Raw genomic sequence first — 20,651 nt, forward strand, 5'->3', positions numbered from 1 at the left:
CCTAACCGTTTGACACAATCCTTGTTCCTTGCTTGATTTCGTAGAATAGGTTTCTTTTAGTTTATTTTCTTTATATTTGTTTGGATGAATTCTTTTCTTGTATCTCTTATTTTTTTCTCTGTTCTTGTATCTCATCTTTCTCTGCCATCTATCAATGTGGCACACTCGTGGTTGCTCTTGGTTTGATTGTAAAGTTCAATGGTCTCGCTTACTCCTGAACCAAAGATAAGCAAAGTAATAAATTGCAGAGAAGAAACACCGTGAGATAAGCAGAGGACGTTTAAACAAATATCCATAAACCAAAAGGGTGTTTTAAGAAGGGCATGAATCCTAATGAGGCTTTATGTTAAATCGTATACACAAACAAAGCTGCTTATACTGAAAACTCCTACTACCCATCAGCTTCTTCCTCTCTCTGATTACCAAAAGTAAAAACAAAAAACCTACTTGTAGCATAGTTCCAGGCCAAAAAACAACTAACAAATTACATACTGATAATATTTTTGCCTAATGACTGACGATAGGCAAATGGAGGAGAGAGACCACTTGAAGATTAAATAGTAGCTACACTAGATTTATGTGCTTCGTGATCATGCTTTAACCTTCTCTCCACCACCAGATCCTCCGGCTTTCTCTTCTACTTCCTCTTTCTCAGCATCCTCTTCTTCTTGTCCTTCCTCATCATCGCCTTCTTCTGCTAGCTTAGTGAGCTCAGTTTGGATCATCATCTTTATCGATGACTTTTTTGAGGTCAGATCGAGGTTGAACTTCGTACCTGAAAGAATGTGCAAAAACAAATGCATGTCACCCAAAAAAAACAGAAACAATATGCAGGATCATCAGTCAAGAAAAGAACTGCTATGAAACAATCTCATCTGCTCATACCTAGTCGTTTGAGGATATCGGTAAACGTGGCCTGTCAGAAAAATGATAAAGCATTTGTTAGATATCGCTAAGCTCAATTAGAGTAATGTCATGACACAGATGTTTCATGGTTCAAATCCTCACCGTGTTGAAGTCCACCTCTTTCAAAATATCAACAATTGCGATTTTCAGCTCTTCATCACTAGGCTCCTTGGTTTTGTCTTTCCCTTTTCCGCCTCTTTTTCCTATTAGTAGATAAACAAGAGAAGCAAACACAGATAATAGTGTCAGAAAAAACAAGAAACTGCATAAAATCAAGAATTAGGATTTCCCAAGCTTCTGACAAAGCATGTACTCACATGTGCTTCATTCTTAATGAAATATTTTTTTTCTTTTAAAGTAGGATATGACCAAACCTGGTTTCTCTTTTGATGCAGTTTTTGAAGGAACCAAGGACTGCTCCTTGGCCGGTTTTTCAGTCTTCTTCCTCTTAGAGGATACCTTTGGACTTGCGTCATTGTCGTCATCACTCTTCTTTCGTTTTCCTGCTGAGCGCTTTTGAGTAGCTTTCTTTGGTGGACTGGATTTCGTAGAGACTGCAGCTTTCTTGCTTCTGGATCTCCCTGCTGATTCTTTCTTTCCAGATGATGTTCTCGATTTCTTCTTTTTGGTTTCTTCCTCTGACTCCTCATCAGATTCAACTTTCTCCTCACTTTCTGACGCCTCGTCCTCAGATTTATCAGGAATACCATTTTCATTCTCCTCCTCTGCCTCCTGCTCTTTCTCTTCTTCCTCCTCTGCCTCCTGCCTTTTCTCTTCTTCTTCTTCTTCCTCTTTCTCTTCTTCCGACTCATCATCAGAATGATGTTCTTCCTCGGTCTTTTTTTGGCTCTGCAAAGAACACACAAAGAAATTAATCAGATTTCAGGTACGGACACTGAGGCCATAAACGACAGCAACAAAATGCATTAAACCGCCATACGCATTCTCTTCACAGTTTCTAACACAAAGGGTTCAAAGCTCCAGTTCCAAGCTATTGAATAATACCTTTGCTGATCGTTTTGAAGATGAACTTCCAGCTGCAGGTGAACTTTTTTTAGGAGTTCTTTTGCGCTTCGTTCCCTTTACACAAAGAATTTTTAAAAAATTGTTATACGCACAAAAACATTTCAAGCTCAAGTGTAGAACAAAAACCGTAGTTACCTTCTCATCAATTGTCGCGTGAGGTTTTTCTAGAAACTCAAACAACTTTGCAACGATGTCTTCCTGTATTTGAGGAAAAATACTAGACTATCAGTTACCAAGCTGATTACACTAGAAAAAATACAGTGACATTAACCCCCAACAGGATGCCCATTCATTCATGACAAAAAGAAAACTCTTGAGGAACGAGAACTTCAACGAACAACTATAATAACCTTCTTTATTGTAGTCTTGGCAACTGATATGTCAAAGATATCGCAAAACTCCAGCAACTTTTCTTTGTTGCATTTGTCAAGTTTTTCTTTTACTTTATCTTTTGCCTTTTCCTGCCAAATACCATTTGGGAAAAAATTATGTACGCCTATTGAGATGAGCATATGTAGAACAGTCTTAATGCATTATGTCGCTCACCTCATTTCCTTGCCATTTGTAACCAGAAAAGCGCAATATGTTTGTCTTGATCTGAGCAGCCTGTCAAAGCAAGAAAATCGAGTCACATATAAACATGATTAGCAGACTCTCTGCAATCTTGAGGATAGCAATGGATGCTACTGTTAAGAATTTTAAACGGCATTAGAATCCCTACAAAAACATGCATTGTCTAATGGGGTGGCAGAATACAAAAAGGTACAAAGAGATGCTCACTTTTACTCTTTTTCCACCAAATAGAATTGTGTGCAGCTGCTTGAAAACTTCATCAGACTTCCTCTTTGATATCTTGTAAGCAACTGCAGAGAAACATATACAACTTCATTTCAAGTGCACATATACTATTGAGTAGATGGAAACAATAAAGTATTTAAAAATACAGTATGGTCATGACAATCAACTTCAAATCCATGGGAATTCTTGCCTTTAAATCAGCCCTAATCAAACGAAAAAGGAAAACATCTCGCAAAATGTACACACAAAGCCAGAAAAAGAAGAAAAAAAATTCACACTTAGCCAGAGAAAGAAAAAATATCAACCCTACACAATAAATCTGTATTAGAAAAATCAATGCCACCAGTACTTCAGCTTGCAGAAACTTTGTTTAACAAAAAAAAAAAAAGAGAATCACATAGGGAAATCTACTATTAGGAACGGAATCTGTGCTCTAGCAATAATCCTAAGAAAAGCTAGGCCAAAAAGACTGTTCAACACAATGACAGATTAGGCTGAGAGGAACTTTGAAAATAGTTATTTAGAATACGAACATACCATTGGGGATATCTTTGAGAGGGGTTCCTTTTCCCTGCAATATCCAAAAGTAAATCATAATCAGATCTAACAATTGAACACTATAGAGACCAAACACAGGAATAATTGGCAAACCTTTTCAATATGGAGTTCCTTTGAAGAATCTTTATCAATCACCGCGACAAGCCTTTCAACAGATTTTCGCTCACGGACAGGGCGATCAGAGTAAGGAGTCTTAGGTTCAGTATCCTTCTTTTCTTCCTCAGTCTTTTTCTTTCCGCGAGTCTTCTCAGTCTTCCCTTTCCCTCGCTTGCTAGACTTTTTGCTATCTTCATTTTCTTCTTCCTTATCATCATTGCTCTCCTCTTTTTCATCATCCTTATCATCCATGCGCTCTTCTTTATCATCTTCCTTCTCGTGCTTTTTCTCCTCCTCTTCACCTTCATTCTCATTCTTGTTGTCATCTATATCATTTTCATTCTCGTCCTTACTCTTTGTTTTTTCGTCTTCCACTTTCGGCTCATCGACCTCAGCGTCTGCCTCCACTGCCTCTTCTTTAGTTGTTTCTTCTTCTTCCAGTTCGCCCTCATTCTTTTCTTTTGGTGCCTCTTCTTTGTTATTTTTATCCACATTCTCCACCTTTTCATCCTCATCGACATTGTCCCCCTTGTCTCCACCGACCAACTTCTCTTCTTCTTTGATGTCTTCTTTATTCCCTTTTTCGTTTCCACCTACTTTCCCTCCTTCTAGTTTCTCCTCCTCTGATTCTTTCTCAGTTTTCTCTTGGCCTCCTTCAGTAGTATTCATCTCGTTCACCCCTTGATTTCCTTTTATGTCTTTAGTGTCATCAGACTCCACAGCTTCCTTCATTACAGTATCTTCCTCTGTAGCACCTCCAGAAACACCATCATCAGCTTCCAACTTCTTGCCATCTGTGTCTTCATCTATTTTATCAGCTTCTGGTTGTCCCTTGTCTTCGTCCATTTTAGCAGTCTCTACTTGCTCACTGACTTCGTTGACATCGTTCTCAACTTTTTTCTCAGTCTCAACTTTCTTTTCCTTTTCTGTAACATCCGCCTCTATATCTTCCATATCCTTTTTTCCTTCATGTTGCTTGATCTCATCATCTATCTCCATTTTCTCAGGTCCAGTATCCTCATCTTTCTTGTTTACCTGTGTTTCCTTGCCACTATCCGCTTGTTTTCCAGTGATTGAATCCGATGCCTTTTGAAGAGAACTAGTCCCATTTGCTGTTGGCTCCACGGTGACTTTTGTATCTTCTTCCCCCATCGTTAACCCAGTTTTCAGTAGATCTTCAAAACCAGAAACACGAAAAGGCTGTGGAAAATTTAAGTACAGAATCAAAAACTTCACAAAGAGGGGCAGTTTGGACACGATTTCTGAAATAAAGTCATCCGAAATAAGGGTTACATAACCCAAAACAGGTATCACCAGATGAATTCCAAATCCGACAAACCAACCGAATAAAGAATTCAGAGAAGGAACAAACTCGTCGCAATATGTAAAATTTATTGCATTCCATATGTAAAACTGCAACAGGCTCTAACACGAGGAATCGAATTAAACAAAAAAGTTCCAATTGTGAGAGGAAATAGCATCCAAATAAGTTCATAAAGATTCAGTCCAAATCTAAAAAGAAGTGTAGCCAAATTTATCGTAAATTTGAAAACTTTGTGAGAAAAAAAGAACATAGATTTAGATCCAAACCACAACTACGCTGCAACTCACAGAAAATCCAAGAGCTAATACAGAAATCCAGATTACTCTCTCTCTCTCTCCAATCTCAAATTCGTACGCTTCTCAGCACAAATTCGCAAATCAGAGAGAACGCAAATACAAACCCTAAACGCGACTTAAAGAAGCAAGACAACATTGAAAACTAAAAACCCACATGCGAATTCAGACGAAGCCCGAAAGATTCAAAAGCTAAAATCAAACAAAGCAAGCTCACAGTGTTCAAAAGAGGTTCGAAAAGGAGAAGACTTTGGAATCTCACCTCGCTATCCAAAGACTCAAAGCACTGAGCTTTTTTTTTGTTTATAACTTTTTTTATTTTATTTCGTTCGAATCAGAATGAATACCAACGCTCCGATTTCTATAAGGATTCGGACGCAAAAACGAATTTTAAATACAGTTAATTGCCACGTCGGATGTATGAGTTTAATGGACGGTTCAGATTTCGTGTTCGATACTCTCGTGGATCGGTGACGGTAGACAAACCCCAATCGTCGTGGAAAAAAAGTATATCTCTTAATTAAGACTTAATAAGAGATTTTTATCCCCATTAGATAGATTTATATATTTTTCAATGATTTTAATAATGTCAAGAAATTTTTACCTACTGTATTTGACATTTTTTTTTTTTTTTTTTTGAATGAATGCTAAATTTGATTCAACCCAAAAAAAAACGTTTTTACATCAAAAGATGCTAACTAGTGATAGTTGCAGAGAAATTTTATAAAAACCAAAACACTTTTACAATCGCACTTAAAGTGAAGCATATGCTTCGGGTCATGACGTTGCTTGCGCAGCAAGCCACTTCTGCATCCCTTCTTCATAAACCATTCTTCATAAACCATCCCCCAATATACGGATGGAACTGAATCGATTTCTCATCATTTTGTCAATATGCTTGGCAATCTGCTCAACTGTTCTTGGAGCATCCCCATGCCTCCTGCTATTTCGCTCTCTCCAAATGACATAGATGGTTAGCTGAAGAATGTATCTAAGAATGAAAGTGCTTAGACATCTTTTTTTGTTTACCGAGATTTTCACCACCAATTCCTCCCACTGTGAAGTGTAGTCTTGTATCATGATGCCCTTTGCAACCTTGGACCAGATATTCTCTGTATAGTGACATCCAAAAAACAGATGTGCTCTGTTTTCTAGATGACCGCTACAGAAAATACAGGTTGTATCCACATGCACATTCCATAAAGACATACGGTCTCCTATGTTGAGTCTATCGAGGATTGCCAACCATGTTATGAAAGCAAACTTTGGGGTATGATATTTAAACCAAACACCACGTGCCCATTGGACCTGTGGAATGTGGATTCTGATCAGTTCTCTAGTATCCTTGGAGCTGAACTTCCCTCTATAATTTCCTCCTTTGGTTTTCCATAGATAGTAGTCTTCGTTATCCTCTCTATATCTGCTCTTAACCTTATCCAACTCATCTTCAACTTGATTGTAAAAAGCTAATCGATGGCGCCTTCTTCTATGGTTTAATATGGCATCTTCCACTGTTCCGTATTCTCCAATTCCCATATCGATGAAGCCCCGTGATCCCACAGCACTAAGCAGTCTACCGAGAGGAGACCAAACTTCATGCCAAAAAGAAACCAACCGACCATTTCCCACCTCTACTTTTAAAAGCTCTGCTGCTCTGTTACGTGCTTTCAGAATTTGTTTCCAAGTCCACGAGCCTTTCCAAGTTGCAGTGTTATCCGATATTGACCAAATAGAACCCCCACGCAGATGATTTATCTTTGACCACCTTACCCAAAGAGACGACTGCGTAGTAACCAGGCGCCATATGAGTTTTAAACCACAGACATCGTTAACCTCACGGAAGTTCTTTAGACCCAGACCCCCTTCTGTTTTCGGTTTGCATATATCTCTCCACGCAACTTTGGCCTTATGAGTATTCAGAGTAGGTCCTGACCATAAGAAAGCTGAACATATGCTTTCTATTTCATCAATACACTTATTTGGGAGTCTGAACGCCGCCATCCAAAAGTTTATGAGACTAGATATTACCGATGTGAGCAACTGCAACCGACCTGCGAATGACAAAAACCTTGCAGTCCATGTGCCAATTCGCTTCTTTATCTGCTCTATAAGAGTGGAGTAATCCAGAGATGTCATTTTTTTAGTGAGAAGCGGCAAGCCTAAATACCTCACTGGTAAAGTCCCAATCTCAAAAGGAAATCTCTGAGATATTTGAACCCTTGTTGCACCCGAGACACCTGCTAAATATGCTGTAGATTTCTCTAAGCTTATCTTTAGGCCCGACATCATTGAGAACTCGTCAAAAACACTTATAATCCCTTCCAAAGATCGCAGAGTTCCATCAGAAAACACCATCAAATCATCAGCGAAGCAAAGATGTGTTAAAGATATTTGAGAACACTTGGGATGAAAACCAAATCTTCTCTGATTTGCAGCTCTATCAAGCATCTTTGACAGGACATTCATACACACTACAAACAGATATGGAGAGAGGGAACAGCCTTGGCGAAGTCCTCTAGAGCTTCCAAAATATCCAGCTAACTCTCCATTCACCTGGACAGAGAAAGAAGCTGTGGTGATACATAACTTAACCCAGTGAATGAATTTCTCAGGTAAATGCAGTGCCTCCAACACATTCAACAAAAAGCTCCATTGGACTGAATCAAAAGCCTTGGATATGTCTATCTTAAGTGCACATCTCGGAGAGATTTGTTCTTTGTGATAGCCAGAAACTAGCTCAGTAGCAAGAAGAAGATTTTCGATCAGTAGTCTATCTTGAACAAATGCTGACTGGTTCATCGCAATGAAGCTAGGCAGAATTTGTTTCAATCTATTAGCTAGAAGCTTTGATATGATCTTGTATATAACATTGCAACAGGATATGGGGCGATAGTCCTTCATCTGTTTCACCCCCTCTTTTTTTGGTATCAGAGCAAGAATAGTGGAGTTCACACCCTTGGGAAGAAAACCCTTAATAAAAAAGGATTGAATACTGGTGACTAAATCCTTTCCAATGACCGGCCATGCTGCCTTATAAAACTCCACCGTGTAACCGTCTGGTCCCGGAGATTTATTACCAGCCATGGAAAACAGCACATCCTTAATCTCCTTCTCTGAAACTTCCCTCATCAAAAGCTTCCTGTCCTCTTCCCCACATTCAAACCCAAGCAGCTCCTTTAAGTCACTTATTGCCGTGTGTTGTAAATCATCTGGCACATGATTTAAAAAACCTTTGAAATGATGCACCGCTTCCTCCTTGATGTTCTCTTGCCCACTAATAACCATACCATCACTGCTTTCTAGTTCACTAATCCCATTTTGAATCGCTCTAGCTTTGACTGCTCTATGAAAGACTTTTGAGTTTTGATCCCCAACTAACATCCACGAAAGCTTAGACTTCTGACAAAGGTATGCTTCTTCCAAATGAACCAAGTGTTCCCATCGCTCATATATAGCCTTTTCCTCCTGCTGTGTAGCTTCGCTAGGAAAATTTAGGTTCTGCTCTTGTTTACTGCACAAGTTTTCAAACTCCTCTTTAACCCTTGTGGATATATTGTTGAGTGTGGATCTAGACAGATCTCGCATGGTTGGTTTGAGCTGTTTCAGTTTCTTTGAGAACCGGAATAAGGCAGAGGTTGAGTGAAACAAAGGCTCTGTCTCATTCCAGAAGTTCGCCAGAGAAGACTGAAACTGTGGAAGAGTAGCTATTACATTGGTAAACTTGAAAGGCCTTTTTCTCCTTTGAATCTCCGATTCAAAATAAAACCGACACCTTACATGATCAGAGCAACCTCCTGCTTCAAACACACCGTATGAGTTTTGAAATCTATTCGTCCAATTTTCATTCACTAACAAGCGATCCAATTTTTTACAAACCAATCCTTCTGTTCTTTTATTGCACCAAGAAAAGTGTGGACCATGGAGCCGCATATCACTTAGTTCACCATCCCGAATCACTGATTGGAAATCTCTCATACCCTGCAACGCCTGGAGATTTGGGATATGAGAAGAGTGGTCATCAATGTCCACAATCTCATTGAAATCTCCCATGACTATCCAATTCATCCTACCAAAAATCTGTGAAGAGAACACACTGCGCAGATCTTCCCAAAGCAGTCTTCTCTCCTCCATCTGATTTGAACCATATACAGCAGAACAGAGAAACTCATCCTCCATTTCCTGTAACTTCACTGAAACCGTTATCATTTGACTACTCTTATAGACCGGAGTAATCCTAACTGTATCCTTCCATACAAACCAGATACGACCAAGCTCATGGTGCTCGTAGTTATTCAAAAAAGACCAACCCGGAAACACCTTTGCCACGATACTTTCTGCCTTGCATTCCCGTACTCGAGTTTCTAAAATCGCCCCAAATAAAAACTCCTTTTTTTTACACCAGTTCCCCACAATCTCATGCTTTTTCGGTTTGTTAAATCCCCTTATATTCCAGAAAAAACCTGACATTTAATGTTGGTTTTTATTGGACCTCCTCCCCTTATTTCTCTTTTTCTTCCCCGAGCTTCTCTGAGATTGAGACGGACTGGGTATCACTGCTTCTTGTAGATATTTGTGTTGCGATTTAGATTGTCGAGGGAGTGGAATTCTTCCTCCTCCTTCTTTCTGTAATCGTGTACCCTCGCCCTCCTCTCGAGATGGTTTTGAGACCGATCCCGAATCTTTGTCCACATCCTCTGCACCTGCGATATCTACTTCCTAGACAGAGTCTTGCTGCTCTAGAAGAACTTCCTCTTCCCCCAATGCGATCAAGTCAAATCTGGATTTAGAGACGCATATGTTGTCCTTCACGACGTTAGTCTTTAGAGACAAAGCTCTAACAGGTGATCTTGCATCTTCCCAGTCAGAGTTCTCACCCTTCTCATTCCCCTTATTTTTTGAACTTCTCGTTTCCTCCATGACTCTGTTCTCCTCAACCACTACTTTTGTACCTTCCTCTGCAGACGTTTGTAGAATCACGTTTTGGTTTGATGATTCAGTAGGTAGATTTTGTGAGACTTTATTCACGACTTCGTTCGATTGTCCCTTATTTTTAATCGAAGTAGAGTGTTCTGATGTGCTCTGCTTCTTTGTCTCCTTTTGCAGAATGATCTTATCACCTGGCTGAACTCTGCAATCTTTTGTTATATGTCCCCATTTGGCACACGACATACATCTTGGTGGAAGCCAAGGAAATTCGTAATGAACCACCTTTTCAACACCCGTCGACATCTTGAAATTGAAACTCTCTGGTAGTTTCTTTTTCATGTTCACTTCCACAAAAACTTTTGCTTCTTCAAAATCATTTGTCCATATGGTATCTGTGTGAAGTTTTTTAGGCTCCCCCAATGGACTCGTGAGAAAACTAAGTCCTTTCCAGGTAAACATCGTTCTTGGAACGTTGCGCACGACGACCCACATTGGTATTATAGACACATCAGGTTGTGCCTCCTCCACCACCGGGCTCCATTTAGAAACTATCATCGGAGTATTCTTGATACTCCACATGCCTCGTTGTAAAACTCTTTTCCTTACTCCTGCGTCAGGAATCTTGAATTTTACAGTTGATTCATCCACCACGTATACTTCAATCTTTATGCTTTTTGCACCAAGGTTCCATATACGATTCACCGTCATGTGAATATAGCCCACATGAGGAGCTTTTGCATTAACAAACTTCCCCACAATGCAGTCTTCCCATAAGGGAGGTGCATTTTCCAACACACTATCGGGAACACAGATAGTTTCAATCCCATCGATTTCTTCCACCTCAATATCATATTTTTGTAACGCTTTCCTCGAAGACACCACAGTTGCCCATGATTTCCCCACCTCTTTCACTTCAGAGGATTTCTTTTCCGCTTCAGATCCCTTCTCACCTTTTCTGCAATCATCGCCAATTTCCATCTGTTTCTCCGAACCACCGAGATCCAAAGTTTCAAGCACCGTCTTCTCCTCCCCACTTAGATGTTGCGTCTTCTCCTCCCCAAAGTTTCAAGCACCGTCTTTGACATTTTTTACCACGTACTTTTGATGATGAAATTAATTTGGTCTTTTACTATTTTTGTAAAAGCCAAAAGGTAAGATTCTTTACAAATGGTAGTATTAGAAATCTTTGAAAAGGAAAAAAAAATCTATATTATCTTTTGATACACTAACTAGTTTTTTTTTAACTAAATGAATGAAGTAGATGGTAAACAAAGCAAAAAGAACGTGATAAGACTTATATTTTACATAAAAATTGATTTATGTGCAAATGGAAATGGTTATATACAATTAGTCTTAGAGGAACAAAAAGAATTGATGGAGTTATAGCATTCTTCTAATATTTTACCATTTAAATTAATAAAAGTTGATGAATTTAAGCATTCCTCTAAAGTTCAACCATTAAAGTTGAAAATTGGGGAAAAAATAATTCAACTAATTCCACTAAAAATATGAAAGAATGAATAAATCTGAGAGGAAAACATTTCTCTATTATTTTGCAAGAGAATTGATGGAATGAATTCAAGAAATAAAATTTCTTCATTACACTCAATTATATTCCACTCATATATTTTTCATTAATTACATTATTTCACCCGAGTTCGATCCATCATAAAAACAAAAACATATTTATGTAGAAAGTTTAGGTTTGGCATATGCAGTTTACATGATAGTCAGTAAAAGATATTTGGTTATCTCTAACATTAGTCGGGAAGTATTTCAAATTCGGAATAGGCAGTGTGATAAACCGTTAGATCTCATGGATTTCATATCTCGTTAACCCGAATGCGCTTGAAGTTCATATTGTTCATTAAACCGTTGAACTTAGGTAATCAATCTATTTTGTAGCACTTTAGTGTGTTTTTACCGGGATTGACTGATCAGCCAATAAAATTTATAAAAAATAAAAAAAAACTACCACATTGTTGAAAAAATTTGGTCACTGTATTTAGAGGAATCTGCCTAGCTCGAGCGAAAACACAAATGATGGTATTGTAAATGCGGTTGGTTTTTTTTGTTGTTGATTTGGGTTGTTTGATTCTAATATTAGAATCTTAATCAATTGATATAACGAGACTTTATGCCTGACCAAAAAATAAACCGAGACTTTATGTTAGTTCATCCTAATTATAACATAATATATAACCATATAATTGCATCAAAACTGCAGCTAGTGAATAACCAAGGCAAGACCAAGACACTCTTTGGATAGAAGATGCAGTCTAACTGCAAGTCTTGTAGACCCTAATCACCAATTATCAAAAAATTTCCATATATTGAAATGTTGGACCTTTTGTACATTTGAAATGAAAAAATACATAAAAAAAAACTTGATTTTCATTCATTTCGTCTTTTAATAGATCCAATGGAAATATCAATCTCAATAAGATTATCATCTTCCATGTTCACGTCATCTATCAATTCTTCATCTTCATCAATCCTATTTCTCTGTCGACTTCGATTAATGTTTCTCATTGCCTCCATAGTCTCTGCTTCTTCACTCACAAGAGTAATCTCAATGAGACCATCCTCGTCCTCATCATCATCAACATCAACATTATAGCCTCCTTCATGGGATCTTTCAGCCAAATAGAGTCTTGTCTTTTTCTTGAAAAATCTTGTAAAGAAAACAAAAGTGGAGATGGACAAGATTGCGATGGTTGCTAGGAGAGAAGAGAAACCATAAGAGCTTAGGAAACAGAGGAAAGCTACAGATAGAACTAGAGTTACAAGGAAAAACATCAATGGCGGATATAAATGAAAAGAGCACCAAGAAAAATGCTTTTCTTTATCAGATTTTTCCACCAGTTTCATCACTCCACGGAAACTTGATTTCAGATAAACTAAACAAAACAGAGCTAAAGAGAAGTTGAGAATGTCTCGTTATCCATTATTGATGTTAATGGACTTTTGAGTTATATCTGATATAAATCTTTAAGCTGAGTTTCGCTCTGTTTGGATCTAGATTAACGAAGATAGTTATTTTTAAAATAAGACGAATCTGAGTTATTGAAAAATTTGAGAAAAAGTCTCAGAAGAGAGAGACAGAAATATCTGAGAAAGTCAGAGGAACCAAACAAGAAGGCTCTGGTTTTTTTTTCTCACTCTTTATAATTACACCTGCAACTAATTTTCTCGAGAAAATGAAGAGCATTGGTTTTTGCATGTATTTGAATTGTGTTTTTCTTGGAAAATCTATAAAAAGCGTTGGAATGGTAAATCCATGTGAAGTCCATTAAAATTAAGGATGGTTTAGTATATATAAAAAAAAAGAAAAGTTATTATATAGGAGTAAAATTTAAAATCTTTTTTTTTATTTGAATGAAGTGTAAAATTTATTCAGTCAAATCAGCTTTATGCTTCATGTTTTTGAAATTAAAAAGAAATCATTCACTAATTCCTAGTTCCAAACCAAAAAATAGACCATTCTCATATTCCTTTCCTCTGAGTCGAATAGTGCTGAGCCGATTCAGCTAAAATTTAAAATCTTATTGTATAAGAAGATTTCTTAACCTATCAAAAATACAAAGGGAAAAATCAAATCCAACAGCATACCAACAATACGTGGTTAAACCCAATTTATGCAGTATGTGAGAATTTGTGTGTTGGTTTGGTTGTTCGGGTTTATTTGATTTTGATAACGAGTAATTTTTGTTTTTAACAATTTTTTCATTTTAAAATCAGTTGCCAGTAAATAAACTGACGCGTTTTTATTGTTGTAAATTACCAGATGTGAGATATCTAGTCTATGTAGAGGAGAGAATACGAAACCAAGTATTGATTGAAATATTGATTAAAATTATTTAATCTTTCTCCAGAAGTTACCTCTTCATGAGTTTGTCGATGGTTGTGTCAACTAGGAATGTCGATTTGATTCAGCTAAATAATATTCACCACATGAAATGATTACTAAGTAACTTTAAGAAATTAAGGAGTTGTCACTTTTATCTTTTCCGAACTTACTTTTATTGTTTCATACAAAGACCCCATCAACATTATTGCGGTTGTTTTCAATGGTAATCATGAGATGATTACTCCTTCGTCCTTCCGCTTCCTCAAAGATCTATTATACATTTATGCTTTAGAATTTTCGCAAATCATCGTATGCTGTTATGGTGTATCCCAAAAAAAAAAATCAATACGAGTGTTATTGACAGCGAGGATCAGAATTATACCATTTTTGGGTCTAAAATGCTAAGAGATTTATACCATTTTTTTATTAGTTATTTTAGCTAAAAACACAAAGATTAAAAAAAAAATTCTTCAAAAAGTAATATTTTATATATAAAGTAAACATATTTCAACCAATCATAAAAAATATTATAAATTATTATTAATTACACAGTATTCAATAAAAATAAAAGTTGCATAAAAAAATAAAAACAACTTTTGAAACAAATAAAAACCATTCAAAAGGACCAAAACAACTAGTAATAAAAAAAAAAACGGAAAGAGTATTATTCTTGTGCTTCCCTGAAATCATTGATGTGGAAAGAAATGATTTGATTGCATATATTTTAAAGTTAAAAAAAGGTAAAAGAAAAAACAAAACAACCATCTTTTTGTAATGATGCCTACAAAAATTTCCACCATATTCATGGCTAAAGACACGTGCCCAAATATCATCCATCGATGTAGATTGAGAAAAAAATCAAAACCGCTGTGTAAATTGCAATAGTCGAATCCGAATCCGGATCCGATCCGATCCACACCTCCTCAACACCATCAACATTCAACAGTAAATCCATCATTTTTGTTTCCCCCTTTCCAAGCTCTTGCATTGCATTTAGGGTTTCTCAAAATTCAATCAGTGGTGAAGTAATCGAATTATTGATATAATATTTAAATTCACATTCTCGAAAGGCCAAGAGCTGCGAAATCAATTATAGCTCGTTGTTCGGAGAATCCATTGAACCATTGAACTTCCGAAGTTCAATGGATACTTCTGCAATGCAGACGACTCCTCTTCCTTCGGAAGAAGACGATGAGTGGGGTAAGTATTAAAATTTTCAATCTTCAAGAAATTAAACCCTAAATTTCATGATTAGATTGTTCTCGATCTTGAGAATTCGCTCTACTCTGAAATTCTGAAGCTTCCCTGTGATTCAACTTAAAAGAAATCAAAGCATTGTTCCAATTTCTGTGTATCTTCTTATTTGATTGCAAATCTTGTTGATCAGATCATTTAATTGCTCTTTCTATTGCCCAGATACTGATGGGTTTGTGATTCCAAGCTTGGAGATTGAAGAAGACAAGGTTAATGATTCAGAAACTCAAACACCAAAACCTTCTTCTCCCAAGGTGGCGATTGATTTCTTCTGTATATAAAACATTCAGTAGAGGAGCTTCAGATTTTGTTAACTTTTACCTCTCATTCGATATTTATAGATCAAAGCAGAAGAAAAGATCTACCTAGGACCACATGGAGCTCCTCCCTCGCAGCTACAAGATGGTAACACAACAAGCCGCAAGCAGCGGTTTAAGCAGAAGCTTAAGGAAGCAGACCAGAAAATGAACGTGTCTGGTCGAGAAAACAAAGTGGCCAACTTGAGAGAGCTTGTAGGCGGCGTAGAGAAAGGAGGTAACATGGCAAAAGGTGTTTCAAGAGACTGGCTTGACCCTCATTGCCATGAATCTCAGTTCGAGAAACGGCATCATCTCTAAGGCCCTTTGTTTTTTTTTTTTTTTTGGCTCCTCAGGGAAAAAGAAACCGCTCCCTTTGAAAACGTTGTATCAACCAAAATACCAGAAATTTCAAAGCAATAAAACAGTCATCATCACCTGTTCTTTGAGAGAATCCATATTGAATTCAAGTGAAACTATAGGACTCTGGTTTTGGGGTTTGGTCTGTGGAGCATATTGGATGACACCATTACTGTTAAAACCATAGATTCATATCAGATCAATAGCAAGATTCAGCTTGCTAAGATAAAGTATTCGTGTAAATCCGTATGTAAGTTATTACACTCAGGCATCAAGAGACAAATCAAAGAGTGGGAATGTAGCATTACATTTCACAAAACACAGACAGAAACAAACAAAAAAATTCCAAAACTGTTCACTTTCCTTGCTTTTCTGGTCGTGGCAGGTATGACTCAAAGAAAGATTCTGTGGTTCGTCTTCGAAAGATGATGATGACCATGATTCTTACCTTTGGATCTGAGACGTCTGAGCTAGAATGATGTCAGAAGTCGTAAGAGTTCCCGATTCATCGTAGTCGAGCTGCTCAAATTCTTCCATTATCCCAGCAACATCGTTCTCATCAATCTTCCCCATTTCTTTCAGTTTATATAATATAAACTCTGCAGCTCTGCAACACATAAAAGACAAAGATAAGAAGAAGAAGAAGAAGAAACAGAAAACAGAAGAGAGAAATTGTCTCATGTCTCACCCGACGACTCTATCGTCATCGAGATCAGCTGCTTCGAGATCATTGTTTGTGATTCTCCGTGTTAAAACCCATTTCACCAACTCCCTCTGTTTGGTTTCTGCATTTAGCTCAGCTACATAGAGGAAAAACTGAGCCAAACACACAGTGCTTGTCAAGATCCAAAACACAGCAAAGAGGCGCCCAGTTTCCGAGTTAAAGCTCTTATCGCCATAACCCAACGTTGTAACCGTGGAACAAACGCAGTAGAAAGCTTCGATAACCGGCATATTCTCATAATTTACAAGGAAAATCGTACCGGCAAGGAAGAGAACTACAAGGACAAGGAATGTCACATAGCATTTGTATCTCAACTTGTTAGTATGCAACTCCTTGAGAGTGTCTGTTGGACCAAAGGTTTTACGCAAATGGAAAGCCCTAACAAGCAAAGCCTCTTGCTTCTCCACTAGATAATCCGCTGCTCGACTTAGAAGGTGACCCACAAGGACCATTCCCGAGAAGACAAATGCACAAGCTAGTAGCCTTGAGGCAGAGTTACTAGGGACAAGGTCACCGTATCCAACGGTTGTCATCGTTACTACACAGAAATAGACAGCATCCAACACACCATTGGTCTTGGTTCCTGATATGTGGTTTCTCACGAGGTAGAAACAGAGAGTACCGATGCTTAGATATAAAACCAAGAGAATGATCACTTGTCTGAGACGCGGGTTTAGATCTCTGAACATTGGGATTGTACTTGGATGAGGAGGTGGCTCGTCGATTTTGACATCATTATCATCGTTATTGTACACAAAATCACCACGAGGTGCGCTTCTAGAGCGACGCAATCTTCTTTTTCTTGAAGAAGTTCTTGACTTTTGGTTGAAGTCTTGAGCCAGGGGATCTAACTGCTCCTTAGCTAACAATGGGTCATGAGCTGAATCGTTCGACATTCTATAATCAAACTAGGAGATTTGTGTTAGTTTCTGATACCTGCAGATCAATCAAAGTATGGTCAGTTCTCCATTTTAAACCTTTAAAAATTGCAGACATCAGAATCATTTCACATAAATAGAAAATGTGGGAGCTACGAACACAAATCGAAAATTGAAAATGTAAGCAACCATGACCTAGTCAGTACGCAATCTTAAAAGGGAATGGATAAAAAGAAGAAAAAACCAATCTAAACATCTCAATTTCTCAAGTGGATGCAAAACTAACGCCAAAATCGACATCGTTTGTTCTAAAATCCTGTTCTGAGAAATCAGACATACAGAGTTCAAAATAAGACAAAAAGTTGAGAATTTGGAACAGAATCTTCTCAAGATTATGAGTTACAGCTACAGATTTAAGATCGGTCGACAATGAAGAGATTAGTTGTTTGGCTGGGAAGGGAGAAGACAGTAAATAGAAGATTCGACTAAAATAATCGGACCCAGAATTTGAAACTCGGGGAAGATGAAGAATTTGAGAGTTACCCAGAATTAAGATCGATTGAAAAACCAAAATCGCAAAGAGCGGTTTGCTCGGATCTCGCAATTATTCTTCATTGATGATCGCTCACAGTTGGCCAATTCTCTTCGGTGCTTACTCCAAGTTTCTTTTTTTTTGTTCTGTTTATTTATTCATTTTTTTCTGTTTTTTTTTTCCCTCGTCAATTTAAAAAATCCACATATTGTTACCTTTTCTTGTTCAAACGCAATCTCGTAACTATAAAACTCTTCATGTCTTTTGTATTCATTGTTATAAACTTATAACTAACTATAAATAGTAAAAAGCTTGCAGGAAAAGATTACATTTGCAACAACCTTTTTTCACATATTTTTTTTTTCTTCTTTTTAGCCAAACAAAAATTGTCTTCTTACTTTCTAGTTGTACACTTGCAACTACAGCATAATCAATAATATAACTACCCATTTTGATAGGTTCCATGTCTAAAATCAGTCTAGACTCTAGACTGAGTCTCCTCCCTTCAAACCAAGCTGTCAAATATGCAAACTCTTTAAAGAAAGTTTTTTTTTTAGAGTAATCTATCTATTTATAAAATGAAGTTTGAGTCGTTTGACCCCCAAAAAAAACTTCAATCTTGCGTTGAAAAGAAAAGCACGTCTATAATGATGACCATGCTCTAACAGAAATATCGGATTTTGTTACATTCACATTTGTCGATTGCGCGCAGTATTCATGTGGTAGTTGTAGTTCATGAAATTAATCCGAGATTATAAGTCGATAGATCAATGTTTAGGATATACAAATATAATCAAAGATGTTATTATTAATGCATTCATGGTGATTCATATGATCTGAGTAAATTGCATGCTTCAGAACTTCTCGATACGCACACACATATGACATAAGACACAAACTTTTGTTTTGTTTTGAAAGAACACATAACACACAAACCTGATAACTAATTAAGTGTTTGATACATATGGTGATTTGACACAAAACATCTCGTTATCTTAGGGTCACTGAATCTATTGGTTAAGAGAGATAATGAGAGAATTCAGATGCCAACATAAACCCTAAAGCTGATCGGGCCAGAGAAATGATTCAATTGCAAAGACCCGCTTGTCATCAAGAGATCCTTCGAAGGACAATCCATACTGTTTGAGGAGCAAGTCAAGGCTGAGATCATCCATGGCCTCATAATCAGACTTGGAGTATTTAGGGTAGTGAAGAGGAACTTGGAATCCACTTGGGAATTCTTCTTTCTTCATCATCATTATTTTGTTGCGGGTGTTTTGGCAGTTGCTGGTTTGATCCATACGGTTTGAGTAGCCGAACATTTGAGAGAAAGCCGAGGTAAATAGCCATTTCGTTTCCATTGTCTCTGGTTGATTTCAAGAGCTTACAAAAAAAAAAGAATAGAGGAGAAGAAGAAGAAGAAGAAAGATCAAGCTTCAGACAAAAACCAAAAAAAGAAAGAAAGAAAGCTTAAGACAAGCTCAAACTCAAAGGCAAGCTTAGAGTCTGGTTATAACTTATAAGGCGGCCAAAGACTTGTATTTATATAGAGTGAAGCAGGTAGACAAATATATTTATTTTTCAGAAGGTAAATTTAAATACTTGTTGTTTTTTTATATTGAATAATCACGATTACCATTTTTTTTCTTTTTATCATCAAAAGTAATGCGTAATTTTCTCAAATGCTGTGATTATGTATAACGATTGCTTTTGTTAGTAAAGTAATGTAATAGCAGCTAACTAATATGTAACACAAGTAACTCATGAACCAAAACAAACTATACATAAAATAATGATTCATCGACTTACACTACAAGAAAGAGGGGCTTTTCCGTCGAATTATTTACGACAATTTGTAGTCGTCGTAAATTTACGACGACATTACGTCGTATTTACGACGATCAAAAATTTCATCGTAAATTCGACGTAAAAAATAACCCTCGTAAAATCGTCGTAATGTTACGACGATTTTACGACGAATAAAGAATGAATTTTATTTCATCGTAATTTTGTCGTAATATTTACATCGATAATACGACGAATTGTCCTCTATCTTGTAATTGACGTAAAATCGATGTAAATGTGATGTAAATTTTATTTCGACGTAAATTTGATGTAAATATGCAATGGTAATATGTTGGTAACCAAACAAAAAATTCTATATATACCCTTTCTTCTCTCATTATTCCATCATCCCAAAAAAACATATGAAGACACAAATTTTTTGAGTCTTTGAATGTTTAAGTAAAATTTTTAGTAGTTGAAATTTCTATCAAATTTCAGAAACAAAAAGTCAAATATTTGTTTTTGAAATGTCTATATACGATCTACGAAAGTGGATGTATACGCCCAAAAATGGTAATGGGTCGTTGACTGAAGACTTCAAAAACGGATTGGAAATATTCATGTACCAAGCCGGCCTTCTGGAAACTGTAATTGAAAGCGGCAAAATGTATTGTCCTTGTGTGAAATGCAAAAATAGGAAACATATTCTTATTGACACTGTCTGGCAGCATTTATTGAATAGAGGGTTCATGCCCCAATACTTTATTTGGTATCAGCATGGAGAGGGATATGGTCAAAGTAGTGGTCAGATGGCTGCACGGAGTAGTAGTAATCATCAAGAACATGTGGATTTTGAAGCGTCCAATGATTATCAAAGTAGTCAAGTTCAGGGTGAAGATCATGATAGGATGCATGAAATGATTACTGATGTATTTCATGAAACACATGCTGATACTGTTGAGGAGCCCAATGCAGATGCGAAACGCTTTTATGATATGTTAAACGCAGCAAAACAGCCTCTGTACGAGGGATGTAGGGAAGGTTT

General features: G+C 37.1%; 5 protein-coding genes across 8 annotated transcripts; 1 reads left to right on the top strand and 4 right to left on the bottom strand.

The window, feature by feature from the left end:
- Positions 1–266: 266 nt before the first annotated feature.
- On the bottom strand, positions 267–5,366 carry LOC18018490 (glutamic acid-rich protein). 4 transcript variants are annotated; one of them, XM_006401365.2, is made up of 12 exons: positions 5,264–5,366; positions 3,382–4,584; positions 3,268–3,301; positions 2,713–2,795; positions 2,479–2,538; positions 2,283–2,393; positions 2,068–2,130; positions 1,912–1,986; positions 1,281–1,755; positions 1,009–1,109; positions 886–916; positions 267–775 (listed from the first exon to the last, which is right to left on the bottom strand). In XM_006401365.2, exons 2-12 carry the CDS (start codon positions 4,534–4,536, stop codon positions 591–593), a joined length of 2,373 nt encoding a protein of 790 aa, XP_006401428.1. In that variant the 5' UTR covers positions 4,537–4,584; positions 5,264–5,366; the 3' UTR covers positions 267–590. The 4 variants fall into 4 exon arrangements, with proteins under 4 accessions (XP_006401428.1, XP_024011439.1, XP_024011440.1 ...); XM_024155671.1 differs by having other exon boundaries at positions 1,912–2,130; XM_024155672.1 differs by having other exon boundaries at positions 1,912–2,130; positions 5,219–5,331.
- A 6,955-nt stretch (positions 5,367–12,321) lies between these two features.
- Positions 12,322–12,798, bottom strand: LOC18018491. Its single transcript, XM_006401366.1, has one exon. The coding sequence runs from the start codon at positions 12,796–12,798 to the stop codon at positions 12,322–12,324; it is 477 nt and encodes a 158-aa protein (XP_006401429.1).
- A 1,857-nt stretch (positions 12,799–14,655) lies between these two features.
- On the top strand, positions 14,656–15,771 carry LOC18018492. The gene is made up of 3 exons (XM_006401367.2): positions 14,656–14,977; positions 15,194–15,285; positions 15,373–15,771. Exons 1-3 carry the CDS (start codon positions 14,920–14,922, stop codon positions 15,646–15,648), a joined length of 426 nt encoding a protein of 141 aa, XP_006401430.1. The 5' UTR covers positions 14,656–14,919; the 3' UTR covers positions 15,649–15,771.
- LOC18018493 (two-pore potassium channel 1) lies at positions 15,639–17,948 on the bottom strand. Its single transcript, XM_006401368.2, has 3 exons — positions 17,833–17,948; positions 16,376–17,347; positions 15,639–16,294 (listed from the first exon to the last, which is right to left on the bottom strand). Exons 2-3 carry the CDS (start codon positions 17,305–17,307, stop codon positions 16,132–16,134), a joined length of 1,095 nt encoding a protein of 364 aa, XP_006401431.1. The 5' UTR covers positions 17,308–17,347; positions 17,833–17,948; the 3' UTR covers positions 15,639–16,131.
- Positions 17,949–18,611: 663 nt separating this feature from the next.
- LOC18018494 lies at positions 18,612–19,334 on the bottom strand. The gene has a single exon (XM_006401369.2). It carries the CDS (start codon positions 19,180–19,182, stop codon positions 18,880–18,882), a length of 303 nt encoding a protein of 100 aa, XP_006401432.1. The 5' UTR covers positions 19,183–19,334; the 3' UTR covers positions 18,612–18,879.
- Positions 19,335–20,651: the final 1,317 nt, after the last annotated feature.

This window comes from Eutrema salsugineum, unplaced genomic scaffold (genome assembly GCF_000478725.1).
Source record: "Eutrema salsugineum unplaced genomic scaffold, Eutsalg1_0 scaffold_2, whole genome shotgun sequence".
NCBI classification, from domain to species: domain Eukaryota; kingdom Viridiplantae; phylum Streptophyta; class Magnoliopsida; order Brassicales; family Brassicaceae; genus Eutrema; species Eutrema salsugineum.

Coding starts and splice junctions, on each gene's coding strand:
- LOC18018490 (XM_024155671.1), bottom strand. CDS start 4,536: ATGGGGGAAGAAGATACAAAAGTCACCGTGGAGCCAACAGCAAATGGG. Junction 2,539..2,712: donor TTGGTGGAAAAAGAGTAAAA/GTGAGCATCTCT, acceptor TTGCTTTGACAG/GCTGCTCAGATCAAGACAAA. Junction 2,131..2,282: donor CCAAGACTACAATAAAGAAG/GTTATTATAGTT, acceptor CCTCAAATACAG/GAAGACATCGTTGCAAAGTT.
- LOC18018491 (XM_006401366.1), bottom strand. CDS start 12,798: ATGAAACTGGTGGAAAAATCTGATAAAGAAAAGCATTTTTCTTGGTGC.
- LOC18018492 (XM_006401367.2), top strand. CDS start 14,920: ATGGATACTTCTGCAATGCAGACGACTCCTCTTCCTTCGGAAGAAGAC. Junction 14,978..15,193: donor GGAAGAAGACGATGAGTGGG/GTAAGTATTAAA, acceptor TCTATTGCCCAG/ATACTGATGGGTTTGTGATT. Junction 15,286..15,372: donor CAAAACCTTCTTCTCCCAAG/GTGGCGATTGAT, acceptor CGATATTTATAG/ATCAAAGCAGAAGAAAAGAT.
- LOC18018493 (XM_006401368.2), bottom strand. CDS start 17,307: ATGTCGAACGATTCAGCTCATGACCCATTGTTAGCTAAGGAGCAGTTA. Junction 16,295..16,375: donor GATGACGATAGAGTCGTCGG/GTGAGACATGAG, acceptor TATGTGTTGCAG/AGCTGCAGAGTTTATATTAT.
- LOC18018494 (XM_006401369.2), bottom strand. CDS start 19,182: ATGGAAACGAAATGGCTATTTACCTCGGCTTTCTCTCAAATGTTCGGC.